Here is a 25,886-nt window from a genome sequence, read left to right as displayed (position 1 = left end):
GAAAGCAGAGCATCAGGAATGGAAGCACCCCTCCCTCTGAAAAGGTTTTCATTTAAGAAAGAAATCAAGGACTGGTGTATGGCCAAGTGCAGAAAGGCATTTGTTCCAGAGTCCTGATAACCTGAGTGGTCTCCAGAGTCACATGGTAAAAGAAATCAACTTCCTACAAGTTGTCATCTAGTATCTACACACATACAAATGAATGTATGAACAAACGAATGAAAAAAAACAAACAAACAAGCAAGATAAAATTTAAAGGAAATTGATACAAGTATTATGAAACTTCATATAGACTGGAAGAAACCAACATTAGGGGTCACAGAAGTAACCATAGCAACTAGTTTTAGAGATTGCAAATGGATTTTTGTTTTTCACTTTGTTGTGTACATGTGCACAAAGGTACACGCATGCATGTGTGCACATAAAGGTCCACGTCAGGCATTTCCTTAGCTGCTCTTCACTTTCCTCCCTGAGACAGGGCATTGGACTGGACCTAAGCCCCGCGCTGACTCGGTGGGTAGGCTAGGTAGGAGCTCTCAGGTAGGTTTCAGCCCTCAGCACCGGGAATATCTATCTGTGCTGTTGGCCGTGGCTTTTTAGATGAATGTTACAGATCAAAACGCAGGTTTTCACACTTATACATCAGCAATTTACCAGATTTCATAGCCCCCAGAATTCTTGTTTCTAAACACAGTATGGTTTTTTTGCTCATCCTTAGAAAGGCCACTGTTCTGATAAAAATTCACTATTTCACCTTACTATGAGAACTGTAAAAGAAGCTGCTTTGCCTTTTGATGGGTACTGAGAAGTAAGGATAGTTTTTCCTAATTTGTACCACAAATACACATTCAATGAAAAATAGTGTCAGGAAGAGTAGTTCCATGTCCTAAAACTTGAATATATACAATTCAATGAGCATCACCTGAAGACACATCAATGGGGTGGAATGTAGACACAGCCTGTGGTAGGCTCCCACAATGTTAGAGTGTCTCTACTACTGCTAAGCATGATCTTGTTTGTGCAGTTAGGCCAAGAGGCTATGACTATATCAATGCTCAGACTATGCAGCTCTGAAAGACAAGAACAGCCACTTCCTAATCCTTCCAGGAAGATGCTGACTTCAAAAGCAGACATGAGTGGCAAAGTGCTGCTTTTCAAGGACACAGGTCCAACAGCTTGTATCACTCCCTCCCTAGAATTAATCAGTTAAGCTATGCTAGGGCTGATAAGAAACTCAAGCACAACAATCTCTGACTCCCCATACTAGCAAATTCCAATTTCATAAAAGTAGTAGAAGCAATTCACACCTTAGCTGTGATATAAAAGGTAGCAGTCACAATACATACAAACAGACTATGTTACACACACAAGAGAGAGCCTTAAGGAAAAAAATGAATGGATATTTGTAATACAATAAAGAAGAAAACTTTTTAACAGTTGAGTCACTCTGAGTGATTTATATTCTCAAGGTCAATAGAGACAATAGTTGACAATTCATTATCAGATGACTGTGATTATATTGAAACGAGGATCCAACATTAATATGTCACAAGCTAATAAAACTCTGGATATGTGTATGTCATATACATTTATCAGCTACTAAGCACAGACCTGATGAGTGTCCCAGCCTAAGATAAGTTCTGTGGGGGTCCGTATCCCTCTTATCACAAACCGTACAGTGCACAGAATGAAGAGAAGTACATGTGGCAACGATTACTTGGAAATGGGTTCATAGACCACATGGGAAGTAACCTGGGTGGACAGAGTGGGAGGACAGGGCAGCTCAGGGCCTGAAGGACAACATAAAGGAAAGAAGTGTGCAGGGATGCCATTGTGGGAGTAAAGGTAGTGTCTAAATACTACTTCGGAGGGGTACCATGACGCTGTGGGGAGATAAATTTATTTGCCTTTTAGAATTCCCCTCCCTCCCTCCCTCCCTCCCAACTCTATGAATCCTAGGCTGGCCTCTAGCTCAAGGTCCTGCGGCTTCAGCCACCCTAACACTGCAGTTACAAATGTGTCCTATGTTGCCAGGCTTAGGAGGAATAGTACACACTAACAAAAATTCTTGAGCAAGCAAATATAGATGGTGAGCTCATGGAACAGTACTGATCAGACATTGTTAAGCTTTGGAATACACCTTAGTGGTAGAGCCCTTGCCCGGCACAGAAGTCTACATCAGGAAATAAAAGAAAGACAAGTAAATAATGAGTGAGAGAGGCACAGTGTGGCTCCTTGGGGTGTTCCCAATGGGATGCTTCCAGTGGCCAGCACGCAGCAGCTTCACTGCCTCCCTAGGAGACAGTGCATTCTCAGGCACTATTTGTCCATAGTCTCCTCCTCCGGTACTGTGTAGTTAAGATGTAGCCTCCATCTGCAACACAGTAGGCAGGGGTGTGTAAAGTTGTGAAGACTTTATGTTTGTGTTTATGTTAACGGGGCAGGAAGAGTGGCAGTGTCTTTCTTACAAAGTACTAGATTTGGCAAGAAGTTTCTAAACAGATCTCTTTAATAGCATAGCTTAAATATGTTCTACAAAAGCTCAGTAATTCTTTTTATATAATTACCAAACAGACTGCCTGAACTAGAAATTAGTATATTAACCAGAAATCCTATTTATAATAGATAGCTGTTAAAGAAATAGCTAAAGGCTGGGAATGGAGTTCAACTGGTAGAGAATCACCTCACATTACCAAAACCCTAGGCTTGCTCCCATCACCGCATAAGCCAGACAAGGCACACATAACTGTGATCACAGCATTGGGAAAGGAGACAGGAAGACCAGAATGTTTAAAGCTGTTCTTAGCTATAAATTAAGTTGGAAGTTAACCTGGACTACAAAACACTATCAAAAAACATAGAAATTAAGAGGGAATGAAGGGAGAGGGAATGGGGAAAGGGAAGGAGAGAGGGATGGATAAGAGAAGAGAGGAGAGTGAAAGAAAAAACATAAAAGAATAAATTTAGCTAGAGAGAAGAAAGATCTCTCAGATGGAATGTGCCTAAGACACAGTATGCTAGGGAATTTGGAAATGAAACAAAAAAATTTAGGAAAGCAATCTATTCTTGTGGTTTAAACCATTCATCATCATTAAAATGCCCTGCTTCCCAAAGCAAATTTAATGCGATGCCTATTAAATATCTATGACCTCCTTCTCAGAGCTAGGAATGAGAATTCCAATACTAAGGACTCTCAGAAAACAATGACTATCCAACAGCTTCTTAAGCAAAACCAACCTAGTGGAAAGCAATGCAAAGCTAGGGTGTGAAGACAAGGAAGCTGTCTTCTGGATGCTAATGTGACAAGGTGGCTCACAAGCATCTATAACTCTAGACTCAAAGGATCTAACACCCTCTTCTGGCCTCCTTGGGCACCAGGCACACACATGGTACACAGACAAATACGCAGGAAAAATACTCATAAAAGTACACATAAAGTAATAAATAAAAAGTCAAGCTCTGCCTGGCACCTATAAACATGCATAACTTTTATATTTTCATGGACTTGGAGGTAGCTCTGTGCAGAAAGTATGAAGACCTCAGTTCAATCCTTTGAAACCATGAAAAAAAAAAATGGTGAGGGCAATGGCCGGGGCTTACAGTCTCAGCACAGAGGAAGCAGAGGCAGGAAGATTACTGGAACACAGTGGTCATTCTGACCTAATTGCTGGGTTCTAAGCCAATGAAAGATACTCAAAGGAGGTATATTGTGTTCCTCTAGACAGACTGATGTCCATGCATACCATCCACCACCATATGTGCATAGAAACACAAATGAATACAATTTCAACTAGGAAAGAAGACTATGTAAGTTAGCAAATGAGGCAACCTAGTATCTGATAGGCTTCCACAGGAAAGTCCTACTGCACAGGTGGAGAAGCCAACTGTTAGGGAAAAGAAACCTTGGATCAGGAGAAAACCCTTTAACTGGTGTAGACATGAGATTAAATGGCTGTGACTGCAGAGAAGACACTAACAAGGGAGACAATGAGTCTCTCAGCATCCCTGCCTCTTTAACTCCACAGCAGGAGGCTGACTGGGATCACAGCCTGAGCTTAGTCCTGAGCAGCAAGTCCATGGTGGTGGGGTGGGGGCAGGGAGGAGAAGAAAATGAACAGATGATGGGAAAAACATGTTACCACTGACATCTGAGAAACCGCTTGGAGACAAAGAGAAGGAGTTACTGTTATTGTTTTAAAGGACAACTTAAAAAGGAAGATGAAGCACATAAATTTTACACACACAGGAGTTTCCTTGTCAAATAGAAATTGAAGGATAAAAAGAAAGAATCATGAATGATGGTATCAGGTTAGTAAACGAGGGACAGCACAGACAAGTTTCAGTAGCGGACACAGCGATCAACAGTTCAATAAGCATTGCCAAATGAATTTTCCAGGGGAGGAAGGGAAGAGGAGCTGACAGCCCCCCTGCCCCCCAACAATAGGAAAAAATACATTTTTGGAGAGATCTCAAAATACTTCAGAAAAGGCCAAACATGGTAGCACAGGCAAAAATCTCAGCAATTGAAAGGCCCAGGCAGAGGCTCAAAATCAGTAAAGGCTATGCAATGAACCTTGTGACAATTAACAGGGGAGGGGATAAAGGGACAAGTGAGCAAGCCATGGATTTGTGCCCTGCTCAGACTCATGCTGATCTGGAAAAGGAGCCGCAACTCCATACCTGCAGGAACACACGTAGACACGTGTCTGCAGTACCGAGGCTAGCTCTCTGTGCCACAGTCGCATAGTGAGGGTGAGCACAAAGGTGTTCTAAGTATAGTGTCTGCGGACTTGGAGTCCATCTTCTCTACGTTTTCTTTGTGCTAACTCCAGGAAATAGTTTAGGAAAATAGGAAAACTGAAGAATTCAAGAAGATGCCACTGCACACGTGCTCACATCAGCGAGGCGCCGTCCTTCCTGCCCCTGTCTCTCTTCACCACAGAAGAGACTCTGCCTTACAACAGCTTCAGAGAGAGGTTTCATGAAGCCTTAAGACCCATAAAACACTTCCAACGATCAAACTTTCCCATCCCGGCAGACACGAGACCTGCAAGTGAAAAGTGCATTGAGAGAGAATGGATATTCTCACAGGATTCCTGGCACAACCAGACAGAGGAAGTCCCAAAACTCTCCTGAGAAAATGAGCTCTTCTAAGACTCCCATCCAGCTCTCCAGAGTTAGGCTCTATAGATAAACTTGCATAAGCCATCAGGCTTTTGGGTCTTTATCCAAATCCACCAGAGCTTTGATCCCTTGGAGGGAAACCAGTCTCCATGATGGATGGGCATCTCATTGGGGGGTGGGGGAGGGAAGACCAAATTCCATTAAGATGGTTTCTTGACAAATTAAAGCAGAAATTCTATGGCAAAACAGAATATCATTTAAAAATCTGAATTGCAAGAAAAAAAAAAATCTCATCATGCTGAAAGCTCTGATTCTTCGGTTTGACCTGTTTTCAATTGTGTTCACTGTCATTGATCTTACAGTGGAAAGTGAAATAGAATCGCAGGCTTCAGGAGTCCAGCACTGCCTTACTAAGCTTATCTGAAACAAATTTCTATCTCTGTAAAGAAAACCACCTCACGTGGTCTTTCCTTGCTCCTGCCACCTGCACAGAAAGACATGGCTTATGCTTTATGCGGACACAAGGTCCCACAGACACAGGTGAGGTGGGCTAGGAACCGCACGTTCTCATCTCTGTCCCAACAGCACTTCCTCAAACATTTTATACTACAAACCTCACAGGCAAATGGATTACGTTGAGGATGAAAAGGGACAGAGGGGGAGCACCAGTGTGCTTTGGGGCTGCTCCAGAGGAGCAGCATCCCAGGTCAGGTTTGCAGAGCGTCATATTCCCAAACCAGTCATCACTAATGGACTCACTTCCACAGGAAAGGAAAAAAAGCCAAGAGTCTGAAAACTCCGGACAAAAGAAATCCCTGCAGACAGAGTAAAAACAAATTAAAAGACCCATTATAAAACACAGATGCTACAAGGAAAATAAACTTTCCAAGATTTACTGGGCTTTGACAAACCCGGACATTTGTGGAAAAGCCATCAACAGCAACTCCCAGGTAACGTGGGAGGAAGCTTGGCTCCTTTCTGCTTTATCTTTACCCTCTGTGCAGAAGCTGCCAGGACTGGATTCCCAGCTTCTGGATGCAGGGAAGTGAGAACATGTGAATGAGGCAAACTGCCAAGCACGAGACATTTCTAAGGGAAGCAAGACCCCGAAAATGCTGAGCACTTCACATTCTGCTCAACGCTAGAGCTACGATCAGCACTTTGTGCATGGGCTTCTTCAGGGCACGTGAGAGGAAAGGAATGAACAAATGAATGGATGAATGAATGAACAAATGAATGAAAGGCCAGCCCTCCTCCTGATCCTCTTTGCAGCCCAATCACACCATGAAGTAATAAGGAAAAGAAAACCACCAAACATGTTGTGCAGCAGTTACAGCTCTGGAATCTCCTGCAAGGGGGGGAGTAGGAGACAGACGAAAATCCCATTTTGTGACAGGTTAACAGAAGCATGAGATACACGTGGTCAGGAGTGGGAACCTTAGGAAGACTCCTTAAGAAGGAGAGCTGTGACAAAGAACACAGACACCAAACAATGGGGTGTCCAGTGAGATTCTTAGGAGGTCACTGGGGATCTGAGGACAAACAGGCACAGAGATGTTAAGATTCCTTTACAAGAGCAAATTAGTGTGCCCATGGGACAGCATAGTTAGGAGGTCTGCCGTTTTCTGGGTTTTCCTGTGCTCCTTGGACACAGGGCCCTAACTCACATCGGGCATCAGGCAGGCTATTTAAAAGGGCTTATGACAGACACCATCCATGTCTCAGCAAACCAGATGCCTCAGTCCAGTCCGTTTTCATCAATTTCCACACACTAAAGGAATCTGTCACAGTTGAGGGGCTCTGCCTCTCACCCCTTCAAGGTCCTGGCTGCAAGTACTAGAAATTGTACTTGGAAATTAAAATAACAAGGGTACCCTCAAACCCAAACTTGTGGGTTCCTGGCACTCCACAAACCTATAGAAACACCCTTTCTCCCAATATTTCCTTATCTCCATTCTCCTCCCAATACTCTTCCTACTCTGAGGACATCATAGAAGTGTCCCCCTGTCTATCCGTTCCCAGAAGAAAGCTGGGTAAGAAGCCCTCGGAGCCTCTGTGCATGGGCACAGTCCATCCCACACAAAATCAAAACTGTCCGTCTGCTTTTACTATCCCGCCCTGAACTTGGCGGGTATAAAACAGCAAAATTTACCAAGGAGTTTTAAGTTAATTCTGGAGTTGAAAAGTTGACTTTTTAACTCTGTCAAAAAGAGTACAATGGTAGCTTGTTCTAAAACAATCAGTGAATAGCTGGGCTCTGCAAAGCTGGAAAGCATGCTTAGCTCTTGCTTGTGGTCTAATTTAACATTAAAGCATCCTCAACTAAATCTCAACTATTATTTAATCAAAATCAAATAAAATCCATATATATATATATATATTTGTTTTTTTAACTGCTCAGTATACACCGGAATTTCTAGCATACGGGTTGCTTTTGGTCAGAATACGAGTGTCTGTCCCTCCCTCAGGCCCCTAGCCCGCCACCTTTCCCTCATAGATTAGGATGACAAGCTTCCCAGCTGCAGTTGCTGGACTCTCAGCCTCCTTTCAGACCTTTTCTCAGGCATGTTCCAGTATATTCTGCAATTTACTCAGTAGGAAAAGGAAACAGCAGCGCCCTGGTGAGAGCAGTGCCTCCTGACCCCCACACCAGGCCACACAGGCCGGGGATCTCAGCAGGAGATGGAAGGAAAGAAAATTAGCTCAGGACACGGAGGCTAGACACACTTTACCAAACAACTGTGCGGACTTAAACATAGGCAAAATATCCAAGGATGATCCCAACTGCAGCTCTTATTGCAGTGATTGTTGGGAAGGCAGCAGATGACAAAACATTCCAACAGAAATCTAGCAAAAACATTGGTTGCTTTTTCTAAGAAAACTTCCTGGTAACCATAGTAATCACTTTGGGTATTTAGGAGGAAAACAATCCATGTTTTTCAGATGGAGAGAGTTATTAGTGATATTCTGCTACTGCACACAGAATAGTCCAGAACTCACCATCAGGTGTTCTCCAGTATCAAGGTAAAATTAAAAGTATACCTCCAAGAGAACTGGTGTTCTGCCATCATGTGATTGTTTTAAACATATATTTATACATAACACATTATACTTATGTCAATAGGTCAACAGGTAATTCTCTAACTGTTCTTTCCTGATTCTCAGAATATTCTCACCTGTTCCTTACTCTTTTTTTTTTTTAAGATTTATTTATTATTATACATAAGTACACTGTAGCTGACTTCAGACACACCAGAAGAGGGTGTCAGATCTCATAATGGGTGGTTGTGAGCCACCATGTGGTTGCTGGGATTTGAACTCAGGACCTTTGGAAGAGCGGTCGGTGCTCTTACCCACTGAGCCATCTCACCAGCCCCCTGTTCCTTACTCTTAAAGTACTGCATGCTATTTTAATGTGTAATACAAGCACTTACAGGAAGCTAAAATAAATTTTGGACTTAGGAGCCTGATTTATAAGAGCAAAATTTTTTTTAAAAAGTCACTATTACAAAGCTTGTAGATACAGTAAGTATAATTTACTCCAAAAGGGCAGTTTGTGGCTAGAATGAGAGGTGAGGGGAAGTAGGGAGAAATAAGGCTGCCAGGGGTTGTACCAAGAAGCTGGGATGGCTGCATGGCTCTAGTACACAGAGGGAGAAAAGAGCACAAAAGAGAAAATGGGGGAAATTCTACTGAATTTTTTTAAAAAATTGAACAACGTTTTAACATTAATAAAAAACATTTTAAGTAAATGATCTATTCATGACCACACAATCAAACAAGTTAATATCAAATGAATAAAAACCGTGGCACATAACTTCATTCCTTCAGTTTATTATCTCAGAGCACCCTACATTGTGTGAGCAGAGAAATGCACTGCGACCCGGGGCTTTCAACCCTTGATAAGCTTTAGGAGCTCTCACTCGCCGTTTAACATAAGACTAGACTACAGTGCTCACTCAACAGAGTTCACTGAAAACCCAGAAAATGACCAATATTTATATGGATATTCATGGAAAAATGAAACAGAAATTGACTATACATCCGCTAAACACGATGCATATTCTTCACATAAATATAGAACAAAGAGAAAAGACTCTGAGCCTTTTCCCATAAGATTCAAATTCCTGCCCCAAGTTGTAGTTCCAACATATCACCCCAGCACTAGAAAGGCTGAGGCAGAATTGCCTTGAAATTGAAGCAAGCAATGGCTAAACAGCCAGTACCAGGCCAGCCAGGGCTACACAGCAATAATCCATCTTGAAATAACCAAAAAGAGCATCCTGGAACACTGCACTCTCCTCTGAAGCAAGCTCAGTTCAAAGATAAAAACTGTATTATTTCAAAATATCTGAGCCTGACATCCCTGAGAGCAGACTGGCACAAGCACAGCACAGGTGCAGCATCCCACCTCAGCATCCTGCCTCAGCAGCCCACCTCAGAAGCCCGCCTCAGAAGCCTGCCGCAGTACCTCACCCCAGCAGCCCACCTCAGTATCCTTCCTCAGCATCCTGCCTCAGCAGCCCATCTCAGCAGCCCGCCTCAGCATCTCACCTCAGCAGCCCACCTCAGCAGCCCGCCTCAGTATCCCGCCTCAGCACCTCACCCCAGCAGCCCACCTCAGTATCCCACCTCAGTAGCCCACCTCAGTATCTCGCCTCAGCAGCCCGCCTCAGTATCCCACCTCAGCAGTCCTGAGCACCTACTCCTCATCCTTATCTCACAATTGATTTGTACCATGACACAGAGGAGGTAGATTTACCAAACAATACCTCATTTACATGGGTACACATATAATGTATAAAAGTATCAGGAATTCAGTCAGAAACAAAAACAAACAAACAAAACAAGCAGCCACACTGTGCACTGAATTAGCTGCAATCCATAAAATATACCTTGTTTTTCTTTAAGCAGTTAGCAAGTTCGTCTGAGCATTTCCCAGTGTGACACTGAACTCATGGAGACCCTTCTTTCTCTACTACCCGAGGTCAGGGACTGCAGCAGAAAACCCTGTAGAAAAGAGGACTAAGTAACACATGGAAAACTAATAGGAACAAGAGGAGTTTTTTAACCATTCCTTCCGAGGGACAATCACATTTTAAAATCGGAAGTTTTACATGGTGACAACACCTGAATCCTGGTACTCCGAAGGAGGAGGCTGGTGGATCAAAGATTGAGGTCACCCTTGGCTACACAGGAATTTTAAGGACAGCCTGGGCTACAAGACAATTTCTTAAAAATAATTTTTAAAAAGAGTAAATACATATGTTATGTTGAATAACAAATATAGCTAGAAAATGTAACCAACTTTCTTAATAATAAAAAATTAAAGATTCAAAATTAAAATGGTAGCCTTTCTTCTCCGCACATCCCCCAGGCACTACTGTTCTCTGGCCCTTCACCCTCCTCCACTGCTAACGGAAGCCTTCCTGCTTATTACCCATGACTGTTAAGAATATTTTCTGGCTCTATTTCAGCATCATGACTCAGGTCATGAGAAGTGTCAAAGAAGCATTTCCTTCAGATGGGAACGAGCACCAGATCTCAAGGGCATACAGAGGCTGGAGGGTGGTGCGAAGGCCACATCAGCAGTTTCTGACAAGGAAGAGAAACCCACTTGTACTCAAGTATTTCAAGCTTGAAAACAGGTGCTTACATACACCAGTTAAGGAAAAAAAAAAAAAAAAAAAAAAAAAAAAACCAAAATAAAAACCCCCAAAAAAACCACAAAAACCCAAAAAAGTTAAAAAAAAAAAAAAAAAAAAAAAAAAATATCAAATTTTACCCCCAAAAAAAACCAAAAAAACCAAAAAACTTAAAAAAAAAAAAAAAAAAAAAAAAAAAACCAAAATAAAATAAATGATATAAATTTAGCACATTTTACAAATATTAGAATTAAATCAAGATCTAAATGATTAGCTCCAAGTTTGCAAAGGTGCATTTATGAATTAACCTCTGTACATTAAAGCTCTTTCTATAGAATATCCTCGAGCACTAGAATAGCCTCTAGCATGGGGTGTTTCAATGAACAGCCTGGGACGTAGTAGCACACCTGCAAGCGAGCAAGCCCTAGTCTCCCTGGGATCCTGTGTGACTGTGAGGACCTGGGTAACTGCAGGAATGCCACATTCATTTATCTATACGACAGACACCCGATCTTTCTTCCACAGCTATGACTTTTATAAAAGGTGAAGCTGTTTCATCCCGTGCCATGTCGATGCTAGAATGAAAAACGACAAATCGCTTGCTAACCAGGATAGATCTTGACACTGAACATGAAAAGCTGGTCTCTTCTGCAGTCACCAGGAGGAGCCATGCCCACAGGACTCCTCTGTCCACTCTGAAATACTTCTCTCTGGTGCCTCATTGTGGCTTGAAAACTTCTCACCTGCACAAACACTTGAGCCAGAGTGAGCAGCTCTTCCAATGACCCTGAAATCCTTTCCTTTCCTCGTCGCCTTCCAGCTCCCACACCATCTACCTTGGAACTCGGGGAACCCTTCCACGTGCACATAACCTGGCAGTGTGAACCCACTCTTCTTTTTCTCTTGTCTTTCTTCACATTTTAACCATTTTGCAAACTAAAATTACCAACCCCAGATTTACAATTCCTCTTCAGACAGTTAAACTACAATACTACTCCGCCTGTTCCACTCAGCTTCCACTTGGTCACTTGGGTGTCTTAGTAATTAACAGCACTAAGAGGCATCTGTCCTGAGAAAGTTACTGACTCTCACTGCCTTCTCTACTTTCTTCAAGACCAAGTACTGAAAACATTACTTCCAAATTTCTTTCTCATGAGTACAAAGAGAACAACCTTCCTAGTATCCTCTGGGATGAGTTATCTATATAACATTTTATCTTTCATATAAACAACTAAATGTCTGCCTCTGCGATTCGTAGAAATATCTCTAGAGCAACAGAACTAGAACAGAGCTCCTACTTACTCACAGAAAAGGAAATAACAGTTTCTCCAAATCTTTTTTTTTTAAATTCTAAACACTAAAATATTTTACCTTCCGAAATTATCAAAACAAGCTTCAGAGTTTGTAGTCTTTTTTTTTTTTTTTTTTTTTTTTTTTTTTTTTTTTTAGTTCCCCGAGTCAGGGTCTCTCTGTGTAGCTCTGACTGTCATGGAACTCACTTTGTAGACCAGACTGGCCTAGAACTCAGAAATCTGTCTGCCTCTGCCTCCCAAGTGCTGGGATTAAAGGCGTGCGCCACCACGCCTGGCTCAGAGTTTGTAGTCTTATTCCTGTTTTTGTGCCTGAAATGGAAGATAGACTGATCCCTTCACAGGGAAAATAATCAATCATTTTGTATTGACTTTTACTTTACAGGTATGAGTGTAAGAGTGAGAGAGAGAGAGAGAGAGAGAGAGAGAGAGAGAGAGAGAGAGAGAGAGAGAGAGAGAGAGTGTGTGTGTGTGTGTGCAACACCTGCAATGACATTAAATTCCTGGGACCTGAAGTTACAGACAATTGTGAGACAACATGTAGGTAACAGGAGTTGAACACAGGAACTCTGGAAGATCAGACAGTGCTCATAACGACGGAGTTGGGGGGCTGGAGAGAAGGCTCAGCAATAAAAAAATTAAATAATGAAATAAAAGCAAATTAGTAAGTAATAAAACTAAAGACTGAAACAGTAATTTTATGTAGTAGTCAGGGATATTTTGGTTTTATCACAGCAATGAGGTCTAGGTGTCAGTACTTCAAAATCTATTCAGTCTGAGTACAATGTCAGTCAGGACTTAGAACGATTAAAACAACAATGACAAAGAAGAAAATTAAACAATGGAGATACCAGCTTTAAAAAAAAAAAGGAAAACAAAAACCTGTAAAAACATTAAACAATAGAAAATATATAACATAAGAAAAAGACTTAATAGTAAGAGAAATGTTCAAAGAAAAGTCTCTATTAGAACACACTGTGGGGACAAAAATGCAGTAGGACATGGGACGGTGGAAATGGGGAAATCCCTCACAAATACGAAAACACAAAGCACAAACAGGAGCTCCAGGCCCAGACAGGAGAGCCAAGATTCATCTCACAGCCGCTCTAGAAAGGGGCACGCAGGACAACAGTGGAGAAGAAATGAGAAGGGGAAAGCAGAGGTCACTGGGGAAGAGACAGTGCAGCAAGGGAAGAAAGGACAGGGCCAATCAGTGGTAAGAACAGAGAGATGAGCTGACAATACTGTCAGCGCCTGAATCATGGCATCCAGACAACTGCTGGTTTACAAAAAAGCAGGACAGGGCTGGAGAGATGGCTCAGCAGTTAAGAGCACTGACTGCTCTTCTCAAGATCATGAGTTCAAATCCCAGCAACCACATGGTGGCTCACAACCACCTGTAATGAGATCTGATGCCCTCTTCTGGTGTGTCTGAAGACAGCAACAGTGTGTACTTAGAAGAAAAAAATAATAAAATAAATCTTTAAAAAAAAAAAAAAAAAAAGCAGGACACACATACTCCAGGACAGGAGGACACACATGCTCCAGGACAGGAGGACTGGGACCACACTGACAGGACCTAGGAAATAACACAACTAAAACGTTTCCATCCACAGGAGTCACACATAGGAAATGAACATCTGCACAAAGTACTCAAAAGAGCTGTAAGTTGATGGTAATACAGAGTCCAATTCCTCGTGAAGAATTTGGAGAAGAAACCACAGAAAACAAAAGAAAATGAAGAGATGCCACTGCAGTATCTGCTCCCAAGGTACCCAGGTTCAAGCCCTGCTGACAGGAACAGAAAAGCTGAGAGCACACTGCCCTCTAGCGGTGGCATGTCTCATTAACCACTAAATGATAAACCTAAACTATTCATGATTTGCAAATGCAAATTTGTATTCATAAGCAAAAAAAGCAAAAAGATTGTATTTGCATCAAGTGATAATTACATTTAAATGATATTTATTTCATGTTTTCTTGTTGCATTTATTTTAAAGGAGTTTATCTAAACAACAAACAATTACAGTAGTTAAATTGGGTTTAATTTTATTTTTAAAACATTTTTAGTGTGTACAGCACGGTAGTTTAACAGGCTCCTGAGGGTTCATATAGCTTACTTTACTTCTCTCACACATGGGACTACATACACCTCCATTTGGCTAGTGTGAGTAGTGCCTGTGTATGTGTGTGCACGCAGACATTCCATGCCATGTTTCTTGTTCTATTGCTTTCCCACCCCCAGAGTCTCTCACAGACCCCAGAGCTTTGCAGGCCCAAGACTGGCTACCCAGCCACCTTGCTCTGGGGATCCTCGTGACTCCTCCTCCCAAGAGCTGGAATAAGAGGCGGCTCCTGCAAGATAAACGTCCATGTGTGTAGCAAAACTACACACTGAGCCATCTCCTTAGGCACTATATTGTCCCTCTTCACACTTGTGTAAACTACACATTGCTATATATGACCGTCTTCACACTTGTGTGAACTACACACTGCTATAAAGACTGTGAGCTCCTAGAGGTGCTAGCTTTCTTTAATAGTTGTTTTTCAATTAGTGATTTAAAAAGAATAATTTGAGATGGGATATTACATATCAGCATAGGCTGGTCCCAAATTCATGACAATCCTCCTGCCTCAGCCTCCAGAGTACTTAATCACAGGCTTGTGTCACATCTTGGCTTCCTATGTGGTTTTTAAATTAGACATCTTGCTGTGGGAGGCCACCCTTTCCCAAACATTTGCATAAAGAACTCATCCTCTACCTCTGTACAATTACAGAAAATGACAGGAAAACATTTAAAATGTGGGTGGTGTTGGTGTGTAGTAAATGTCAAAATGAGCATAGAGTTATACCAACATTTTCAGAGGATGCCTCGGGAGCCAGGAAAACATTAGGTTTTTAAAACAACAGATTAGAAGCAAGACTGCATTGACCTCAGGCAACAGGCTACAAGGAGTGAGCAAACTCCAGGTGCTAAGCGACCCAAGGAGGGCTCTCCCACATGACGTGTCTGCACCATTTATATACTCTGTGTCAGATGAGGCATGAAATTTAAAGCAGAACTTCAGTGCACATGATTGATTTTTCTTGGCAAAAATTAAAACACTTATGGAAACTCCACTCCACAAGTAAACAGTGACTCGAAGGAACAATCAGGACACAGCACACTGGTGCTGCTGACTCTCCCAAGGAGGTGAAGCTATGTGAGGCGGAGCTGTGTGGCTGCTTCGTATTTACAATAGGATGCGGTCTGTATCAAGAAAACTCCCTATCAACCAAAGTAAATAACTACAATAAACCATCAAATGAAGGCTATAAACAGTCTCCAAGTGGTAAGACGGGAATGCCGTACACACAGATGCTAAAAAGACAGAAATACTGCTGGACTTGTAATCCTTTTGCTGAAACATAGCAGTTCTGGGTCCAAGAAATGAGAGGCCTCCTTCAAAGTCCTCAAACTTCAGGTTGGGAGGGAGCAGGGCCTGGAATTCAGTTGTCAGATGCTGCAGGCCTGGCACAACTCCTTCTCCAGACCATGCCAGAAAGAAGCTGGGACAGGGGACATCCTCAAACCTTAGGAGGTGGAGGCAGGAAGCGGGAATCAGTGATAAAGGGTAGCCTTGGCTACGTAATGAGTCATATAGTTACACATAACTACAGAGTGAGGCCAGCCTGGGTTATACACAATGAGACCTAGGAAGAACAGAGTGAGGGAAAAAGAGAGGGACAAAGGGACAAAGAGGGTCAATAAGTCCTTAAAAGTACCAAGAGAGGGTAGACACTATATATATATATATATATATATATATATATATATATATATATATATATATTCTTAAACCTAAAAGGAAAACCTATTTCACAAAATAAAGAAACGGGAAAAATAAGCAGGGCCAGTGTGGTGGGTGAGCAAGGGCTTGCAGCCAGTCTGACTCTTCACTGGAGCTCAATCCCTAGGCCCACACAGTGAAGGGAAGACAGGCAACTCCCAAAGATTGTCAGAAACACACACATACACATGTACACACACACACACACACACACACACACACACACGCACGCACGCACGCACACACGCACGCACACACATGCACACACCTAAAGAAACAAATGTAAAAAGCAGAAGGTATGCATATCTGTCAAGTATGTGAGCTCACATGTGAAACCGTGACTTGTGCCCCTTTCAACTGCGGATTTGTATCATCTCCCACTTCAGAAATTCTCACAAGCTAATGTCCATACTGAAAGCAATTAAAAGCAAAGAAATAAATTCAAATTTTTATTTCATTAAGTTTACTTACTCTGTTTTAAAAAAAAAAAACATGAGAAATGAATCAATCCTGCACATTGCCGATGAACAGCAGCAAAGTTTGAGTGACAGCAGTTGATCCATATGCACTAAGCACTATCCTAAACGCTACAATTTTAATGGTAACTGTGCAAGACTGGGCATATTATTACCCCTGCTTCATAGGGAGAAAACCAGGTCTCAGTAGGCAGAGGGAGCAATTTGTCTAAGATTATAGCCAGAGGAAGTCTAACCCTAGGTCCTCTATTACCTTATCAACACACAGCTCAGTAATAGAGACTAGGAAAGTCATCAGCAGAAAGGTGAAAGGCCCTGGGTTTGATCTCAGCATCACAAATAAACGGAAAAGCCAGACGGAGGTGCTGAGCAATTGATGTAGGGAACAGAACAGAAAAGACAGCTTTTCTTAGGAAAAAGCAGGACTGTATAACTGAAGGAGGTAAGAGTGCAACTCCAGGTGTAGCAGGAGAGACAGACAGACAGACAGAAACACAGTAAAGCTGGAAGGCAGAGACACATCATAATTTAAGTAAGTGGTGAACCTACAGTCTGCGTCCGTCCCACCTTGGTCTTGATCGTTCAGCTCCACTGGCCACCATCCATTGTCAGCACCTACATCTGGGAAAAACAGAGCAAGTCTCCTGCAGCCCTAACTTCCTCCCACCATCCTGCTCCTGTTTATATTACATTCTAAAAGAAGGAATAAAAATGTGACACATCAATACTTGTGATGCCAATTTTCTAACAAAATCCCCTTAGACAAATTTCTTATACCCCAGCAAACTGTTCTGGCCATCTTCTCTGTCACTAAACTGAATGTCAGCTCCAACCTTCACTTAACCAGATGCTAGAACTTAGCACAGTCACCACCATCCTCCTGGTTACTTCCTATATATGGTTTCCCACTTCATGTCACTTGCTAGCAACTTCTGGATGACATCTCTTACCATGAAGCCTTCCTCCCGATCACTATCCCATGCAGATGCATTCCCAGTGATGCCAACCGTGCTAGGACATGGGACACCTTACCCAGTGTCCAGATACACACAGGTCATCCCAGCATGCCACCCGGGGCTACAAAAGGAGACCCTGTCACCCAAGAGATGTAGAAAGAGAGGATAGAAAGACCCTGTCTCCACTCTCAGAGTGCGCTCTCCTCCATACAAATCTCCCCGCAGAGCACCCAAACCAATCTTCTATCATTCCTATTTCCAAAACCCACACTGAGTTCCCATCAACTAAGTACATACGTCACTACATGAGGCCCACTGTGCTTGACCAGAGCAGCTGTCTTACTGTTCCCTGAACACAGCAGGCGTATTCTGAGCTCAGCACTTAGAAGCTCTGCTGTCCACTCATAGCCATTAGGTCTTTGCTCAATATCACTACGGTGACATCCACAAACAGGATGGTAATTTAAAGTTGAAATCATTTCAAGACATTTCCTAACTTCTATTCTTTTTGAGACAGGGTCTAAGGCTATATACCTGACTGGCCTTGAACCCACATACATCTGTCTCTAACTAGGGAATTCAAGTATTAAAGGTATGCAATACCACAGCCTGTATTCCTTCCCCTTCTTTAAATTTGTCAATAGCTGCAAGAAAACAGACTTATTTTGATTGTTTACCATATTTACTTGCTCTCAGAAGAGCTTTAACACATATATTAAAAATAATAATAATCAATCCACAGTGACTGAGTAAGTGACCATCTTACATGCATCAAATGAAAAGCAATGTTACTATGAATAAAAAAATCTCTTCAATTTGACAAGTTACTATTTAAATCCAAATTGGTTTTTAATACATAAGTGAAAATGCCATAATGCAACTGTTTGTGTTAATTTAAAGAATAATTTAGAAAAATATCAAAATACACTGTTTCTCTGGGAATAACTTCTTTGATTCTACATGGTACACAAGGGGCCAAGATAACAGGTGGAAACGCAAAGATTCTGCTATCCTTAACATCAATAAGAGGTACCAAGATGTCAATAATTAATTCCTATATTCAAAAAAGAACAACCCTGAGACTTACACCTGCAATAGCACTAAGCTGTACTTGAAAAATGCAGTTGTAGGTGGAAGTTTGATAAGCAGCGGACCTGCAGAAACATCTGCAGGTAAGGAAACACAAAATGAGGGAGCCTCCCATGGGTGAATGCCATGTGGGGCTGAATCCTTGGTAAGATTTGATAGAAATCAGATTTGGGACATTCTCCACCCTAACCAGCTAACAGCTTGATGAGACACAATTTTCACCAGAGTTAGAGAATCATAATATGGTTCATGAAGAGAACAGTTTCATTAGTTTCTTTCAAATAAGGTTAGAGGTAACTAAAATAGGTGAGAGAAGAAAAAGTCGTCAAAGAGTCACTATTTCTGAATGAAAGACCATTTGCAAATCTAGAAAAGGCTGTGATCTCTGAGAATAATAATTATCAATTATAAATAAATACAACTATTAAGGAAAACGGCGCTCTGGTACAGTCATCCTGTTTTAACACAGTGTTGTAGTGGTACGTGAAATCACATTAAAGTCAAAAGTAACTGCAAAGCCGTGGTAAGCACAGGCAGCACATTTACACTCAGCAGCTGTAGCCCCCTCCTTGTATTACCCAAGATATAACAGTTAAAGTGAGAAGGGACTAGGGCCCTTGTCTCCAGCCACTGCCCTTGTCACTGTCATGTGTTTCCCACAGTCAGAGTGAAAGCTGAAGACTGCTATGCCTCATGAATCTCAACCTGAGAGAGAGAGAGATTTATAAAGAATATACTTCAAGTAAATAAACATCCTCTGGAAAATTTAAAAAAAAAAAAAAAGGAGAAGAAGATAACATAATCCTAACCTAAACTGGATTGGCTCCAAAGAACAAAAAGGAAATACCCTATATCAATTGTTATTTAACAGTTTCCTTCACTTTGCTAAAAAGAGCGCAGACAAACAACGCAATGCAGCCAAGACATGATTCATTTTCAAGATGAATCCCCCCCTGCTCCAAGGTTTACATTGTTTTTAACCAGCATCAGACTGTTTACCCACACAAACTGTAAATACATCATTTTTAGAACTAACCAACAACAATGCCCATGTTGTTTTGACATGAAAGACACAAAGAGAACATGAAGAGAAACAACCACTGACTGAGGTCTGTTCCTCTAAGACAAGAAATCCCCAAAAGAGTAAGGGTGAGCTACAAGAAGACGTCATGCCGTGTTGCCAGGAGAAAAGACTGCATGGAAAAGCAAGTGACCAGCTAAGAGGCACAGAAAATGCAGAGGCAGGGTCTGGGGTGAAGAATAAAGAGTAAGAGACTGCTTGAAGCATAACCACTCCCTGCTGCAGACGGAGATGTTTGAGAGATGGGGGTAGCAGCTGACAGAACGAGTTCACGTTTAAATGATATTTTATTTTATAGGAGTCTCTACTGTGGTTGCCATAATCTCTCCATGTAAAATACCCCATTCTTAAAATCGGACACTACTAAGGAGACCATGCAACTCTCCACAAAAAAAGTCTCAACACGCAAAGTCCTCCTGGAGGACTGAAATGTCATGGCCAGGCTGGGTCGCCTCAGCTGGGGATGCTGTAGCACATCTGTGATGTAGCTCTCCAGAGGGAAAGGCAGGAGGGCTATGAGTTCCAGGCCACTGTGCACTGTCTGTATAAGACCTTATAAACATGCAACAGAAGAAGAAAACACCATAAAAGCTACACAGATGTAATGACTGAGAATTTCTAATCCAAAATGAATATACATTTTTAACAAAAACATTAGAAAATGATCATTGAATCATCAGAATTAATAATTTCCAAACCAGAAAGCACATGAGTGTACTTTACTAATGTCAGGCATGGTAAGCAACAGCCAGTGGCAACATGTCTACAAACAGAAATGAGTGAGCTGCTGAAATAGAACATTTCAAAAGGGTTAGCCTCGAACACTTCAAAACCAACTGAGCTAACTGTCAGCCACATAAAACATCTCTCAGCACAGGAAGGGGGCAGGGCAGAGTCTAAGGTGGAAAGCACAAACTCAGAGTTAGTCAAGGCTACAGTTTGAAGAGTAACCATCTTCCAACATAAACAGAACTTATAAAATGACATTACAGAAACAAAACATATCAACACCATAAAGTCCATTTACATCGTAATGGAATGTACTTACTTAAGGGCTGCTCTGGAGTAAAAGTATTTTTTCAAATTCAAGTGAATACCATAAAAGCCAGAACTATGGTTTAGTATTTTAAAGAAGTGGACAGGGAATGACTTTGGTGATGTTTCATTTACTGATCAGGATGATGGCCTTGGGGTAGGATTTTTTTGTCCTGCGATACCATATGGGAGGAATCCCAGAGAACTTTATATAAACATGATATACAAGTACAGAGACGATGACAGGTCCACTGGAGGAACAACAAATATTTCTTACTGAACAGCAGTACCAGGCCAGTACATTAAGAATGTTCTAAAATACATACTTCAAATGTTATGAAAACAGACTCAATCTCAAACCAAATATCCCTTACATACTGAAAAAGAAAAGCAGTTAAAATACCATGAAAAAGATCACAGTGATCACTGTGGTTCATACTTATTAATTGATTTAATAAATATGAATTTCTTAACTATGCTCAGCACAAACAGAATAAAAATTTGCATCTGATTCCATATGATAGAGCAAGAATCTACTGGAAAGCAGCATGAGAGGAAAGTGTTTACCATGCAGCGGGGAGCCAGAAGGGCTGCTGGACAGGCCTGGGACAGGACTACAGCGGCCGCCTTGCTTGGATGTCAGCTCTTGTTCAATCTCTTCCAGTCCAGCACTTTTCTGGAAACGGCTCATGCGATTGACCACTCGTGGGGACATGTGTGTGCGGACACAAGGCTGGCCACCATAAGGATTGATGGGGAAAACGTGGGACGTGCCCCGGAGGGTACTGACCACCACCCAACGACAATCATGGCTGAAACAGATGTCCTGAACCTAGGAAGGAGGAAAGAGACAAAAACAGCTGCAGTCACTCGGGTGTACCTAAGGACAAGCATAAATGGAAAAGCAAATAAAAATGGTTGCCTCCTTAGCAGATCTGTATAAGAATAGATGACAAATTTATAAAATATTTTATAGGTCACCAGGACTCCATGTGGGGATCAGATAAAACCTGGAATGAAGGGTTCTATTCCCTGCTGTTTAAAGTAAGAGGCAGGAATTAGGACCTTCAAGTCTCCTGCACCTGACCCACAGAGCTTTGTAAAATAGACACCCTGTGTTTCAAGGCAGGGAGATGGCTCTGAGTAATGGCCCTGCCACAAAGAATATGAGAGCCTGGGTTCAGAGCATCAGACGCATTAAAATAAAGTCAGGTATGGCAGAGTATGGCTGTAACAAAAGTGCTACAGTCTCAGGAGGAGGAAACTGGGTGGGTCCCAGGGCTTGTTGGTAAGCTAGTCTAACAAATCAGTGAGCTCCAGCTTGGTGGGGCCTCTCATCTCAAATGGTAAGGGGGAGAAGGAAGGTAGGTGGAATCTAACTCTGGCCTACACATGAGTAAAGACTATACACACTCACTCATATGGCACATGCTCCCAAAAGGATTTCTATTAAGTACATAAAAATAGATAATGCAGTCAATGTTACTAGTTCAATCACTTGCTTAAATACTAATGGCCTACCAAACAATTCACCAGGAATGAAGAGATAAGTGTTTGTGGATACAGTTCTCAGGAGACATGAGTCCTTGTCTCAACAAATAAAACAAGACGAAAGGTCAGGTCTGAGGTATCCTGTGTATCAATACAAGACACACCAACATAGTTGGTTGTGTGTGGTGTTCAAGAACTGAGACAGGAGGACTGCAGTGGTTTCAAAGTCACACAGACCTACACAGCAAGACTACTTCAAAGTAAAATTTTTTAAATCCAACAAATGTATTTAAAACTAAAGGATTCCTTAGAGACCACTATCTCAAAACAGCAACACAGCCCCACACTACAAAAACAAAACCCTGACTGCTACAGAAATTCTGCGAAGAAAGGATGCTTCCGTGAGTACAAGTCCTCTTACATCTGAGGTCAACAAGCTTGGCCTTAGCAAGCTCTGTGTGTGGCAGGCCGGACAGTTAACATTCCTCTCTATAGAGGCATTGTGTACGTGCTTGCTGTAACACAGAAGAGAGTAAGATATGGCTGACAGAAGAGTTTGGGCGGTTAGATCATCTTCATTATGATCACTGAGGAACTGAAAATAGAAAAGGTCTCGGAACTCTACATTCAACAGTCAGGACTTGAGGTGGCTGTAGGAAGACTCACCATAGCTTGCACGCACGCACGCGCACACACACACACACACACACACACACACACACACACACACACACACACACACACACACACACACACACACACACACACACACACACACACACACACACACACTCTTAAGTCCCAGAAAGCATTAGCAGGAAGACTGCAATGAGTTAGAACAGGAGGCTGATGACACGAAGGCTAGACGTTCAACAGCAATAAATGCTTTGTAGTGAAGGTGTGAGATGGTGCATCCTGACTCTAAATGATGGGATACAACACAGGTTGTGTCTAGGAGGATGTTTGCAGAGATGTTTAACTGAGGGAAAGAGACCCATAGGGAATGTGGGTGGTACCAGTGTGGGGTCCAGACTTATAAACAGAAGAAGGGTGAAACACCCGTGCTCAGTCTTTGATTCCTCTGAGGTCACACTGTGACCAGTCACATCTCACTCCTGCTACCCTGACTTTCCCACCATGGTCTACACCCACTGTCAACTGTCAGGCAAAACAAGTTTCTGAGTTACTTCTGGTCATGCGTTTCATCACAGCAGTGAGAAATGTAACTCATAGTTGATGAGAACACATGATTGCTACAGAAAATTACATTAAAGACACACTTAAATCCAACACCCAGAGATGACTACTTATTATCTAGAAATACAAGTATTTCTTAATGCATGATGTATAAATACATACCACATAAAACATGAAACTCTAAAAGTAATCCAAAAAAAATAACCAGTTAGCCAAAAAAAAAAAAAAATGTTTATGCCCACTTTTCCCTAATTTTCAGACATGCTTTAGCTTAAAGAAAGTTCACCTTCACGGCCTCACCAACTGTGGCAGATGCTTAGTAACAGCCTGCCCTGCATCTCCTCTCGACAAGTGTGTGGTGTGACCTGAGAGTATCAGGTTGGGCTGCAGATTCTGGGAAAGTCTCAGAAATTAATAGCACTGGGGTTTGGGATGATAAGACTGAGATGGGGTGGGGTAGCATGCACATGTATGCATGGTAGTATGGTAAAGGCTGAGTCAGAAGATGGAGCCCCCCAAAAGCAAGAGGAGCATGTGAGGAAGTGCAGCAGAAGACTTCTTACATTATGATGAGAACAACCCAGCTTTTGAAAAGAATCTATTGCCTCTGTTCCCTGCTCATTGTAAAAAGCAGAGTATGGCTAATGGCTGAACTGGTGACCCCATGAGAGAAGGAGTGAGGCAGGAGAGAGGCAAGCAGAAGGAAGAGAATGCCCAATTGAGTAAGAATTCTAAAGATCAAAAAAACTGAACTCTTAGATGCCCCTGAAAAGGACACCATTAAAAAAAATAAAAATAACAAAAAAGAACTCTAAGTCAGCATGTGTTGGAGAGGCAGGTGGATCTCAGGAAGACCTGAGTCTGAGGGTAACTTCCTCTAAAAAGTCAGCTCCAGGACAGGCTACAAAGAGAGAGCTGTCTCAAAGAACAAACAGACAGAAAAGAAAGAAGTTACTCAATACTAAAGAGCCTGAGTCTACCAGCACTCAGAAGGCAGAGGCAGGAGGATTTCTGAGTTCGAGGCCAGCCTGGTCTACAAAGTGAGTTCCAGGACAGCCAGGGCTATACAGAGAAACTGTCTCAAAAAAACAAAAAAATAAAATAAAATAAAAAAATAAATAAAGAGCCTGAGTCTAAACCATCAGAGGACATGACATTTATTTAGGGAAAAAGGATGAAAGGAGAGATATTGGTATGAGGACTGAAATACAAATTCAGGTCCCAACTACACATGAGGGTTTTTTGTTTTGTTTTTGTTTTTGTTTTTTTAATCATTTGGAATCAAGAAAAGCACCTTTCCCCCATAAGGCTGTATATGTGCAAAAATCATGACCAATTTAATGGAAATAAAGGTATGTTTAATGAGATAATTATTGGCATATGAGTAAATGGAGTTTGAGTTTTGCTACATAAATCTTTTATTTGTTATTTGTATTTGTTTTCTCCTAACTTTATTTGCTCAATATAGGATGGAAAGTCCACTAGATAATCCATAGGGTTTTTTTTTTTCATGTAAAAATTGATATGGAAGTAGGAAATGGCTTGAAGCAGAAAAGGGAAGTGGCATTTGGAGTAAGACCTCTCCTGTCCTGCAGAGGCATGCAACCTTCTAAGTGGATACCTGACAAAATACTGCAAGCACATATTTATGCAAAGCACATAGAATTGTACCTGGCTGTCTTCAGTGGTATGGTGGTGAGCTACTATTACGTCACTGTAACAGACATGTTGGCATACATAACCCTCAAAGTTCAAACACTCCCTAGGAATGAAGTCTGTGTGCTAAGTGACAGGCTTGGATTATTTTTAATTCATTCAGTTGATTTCAAAATTAACTGAGATGCTAATTCTGTTTGGTCTTGAAGACTTTTAGCAGAGCTTCAAATAAGGAACTCACTTTGTTGGCTACTTTTCTGTCCTTATATTTAATGAAAGAGATGAAAAGCAACCCTGGGAAGGCTTGGGGAGGCATATCAAATAAGCAATAGGAAAGAGGAAAAAGACAATTTCACCACAGTACAGACAAGAGCTTAATACTCTCACATTTCTAAGTTAGAAATATGAGCTTAGCCCCCAAGGATGTTAAATTCTTGACATTAATTTATTTGAAAAAACAACCATTATAAAAAGCAGTGACTTTAAATTTTCTTTAGTACAATTATCAAATTTTTCTTCATCAAAGACATGAAATCCTCCATGTTTTCTGACAATAATCTAACCACAAATTAACAGAAATAAAGGAATGGGGGAACTAGCATGGTCATTAAACAACTCATTATTAAGTCACCCACAGATCAAAGCAAAAGCCTCACAAACACTGACAGACACATGGGGAAGATGAATCAGAATACAGACCCAGTGCAGTGCGGGAGAGTCCCAGCCAGGGTCTGTTTACCTAGGAAGGACTCAGTGAGCAAGCTCTTACACCCAAGGAATCAGAAGAAGGAAAGAGCCGACAAGAGTTCAAGTAGGAGAGTGGCCAGGATGAGAGTGAAAACCAATGGTATGCAAAACAAACAAAACCAAACAAATCAGGAACTATTCAAAACTGAAAAGGAAAGGAAAGGAAAGGAAAGGAAAGGAAAGGAAAGGAAAGGAAAGGAAAGGAAAGGAAAGGAAAAAGGAAAAAGGGAAAAGGGAAAAGGGAAAAG

General features: G+C 41.7%; 1 protein-coding gene across 9 annotated transcripts in view; it reads right to left on the bottom strand.

Moving 5' to 3' along the window:
- Window positions 1-25,886, bottom strand: part of Bcas3 (BCAS3 microtubule associated cell migration factor) — a 487,192-nt gene that overhangs the window by 306,209 nt on the left and 155,097 nt on the right. For all 9 annotated transcript variants that reach the window (XM_021213444.2, XM_029545996.1, XM_021213443.2 and 6 more), the window contains exon 15: window positions 21,115-21,379. In XM_021213444.2, coding sequence (XP_021069103.1) covers window positions 21,115-21,379 — 265 coding nt within the window. The remainder of the gene's footprint in view (window positions 1-21,114; window positions 21,380-25,886) is intronic.

Source organism: Mus pahari, chromosome 14, assembly GCF_900095145.1.
Source record: "Mus pahari chromosome 14, PAHARI_EIJ_v1.1, whole genome shotgun sequence".
NCBI lineage: Eukaryota > Metazoa > Chordata > Mammalia > Rodentia > Muridae > Mus > Mus pahari.
The sequence above is the reverse complement of the archived record's forward strand: the minus strand, read 5'-3'. Positions and strand labels throughout refer to the sequence as shown.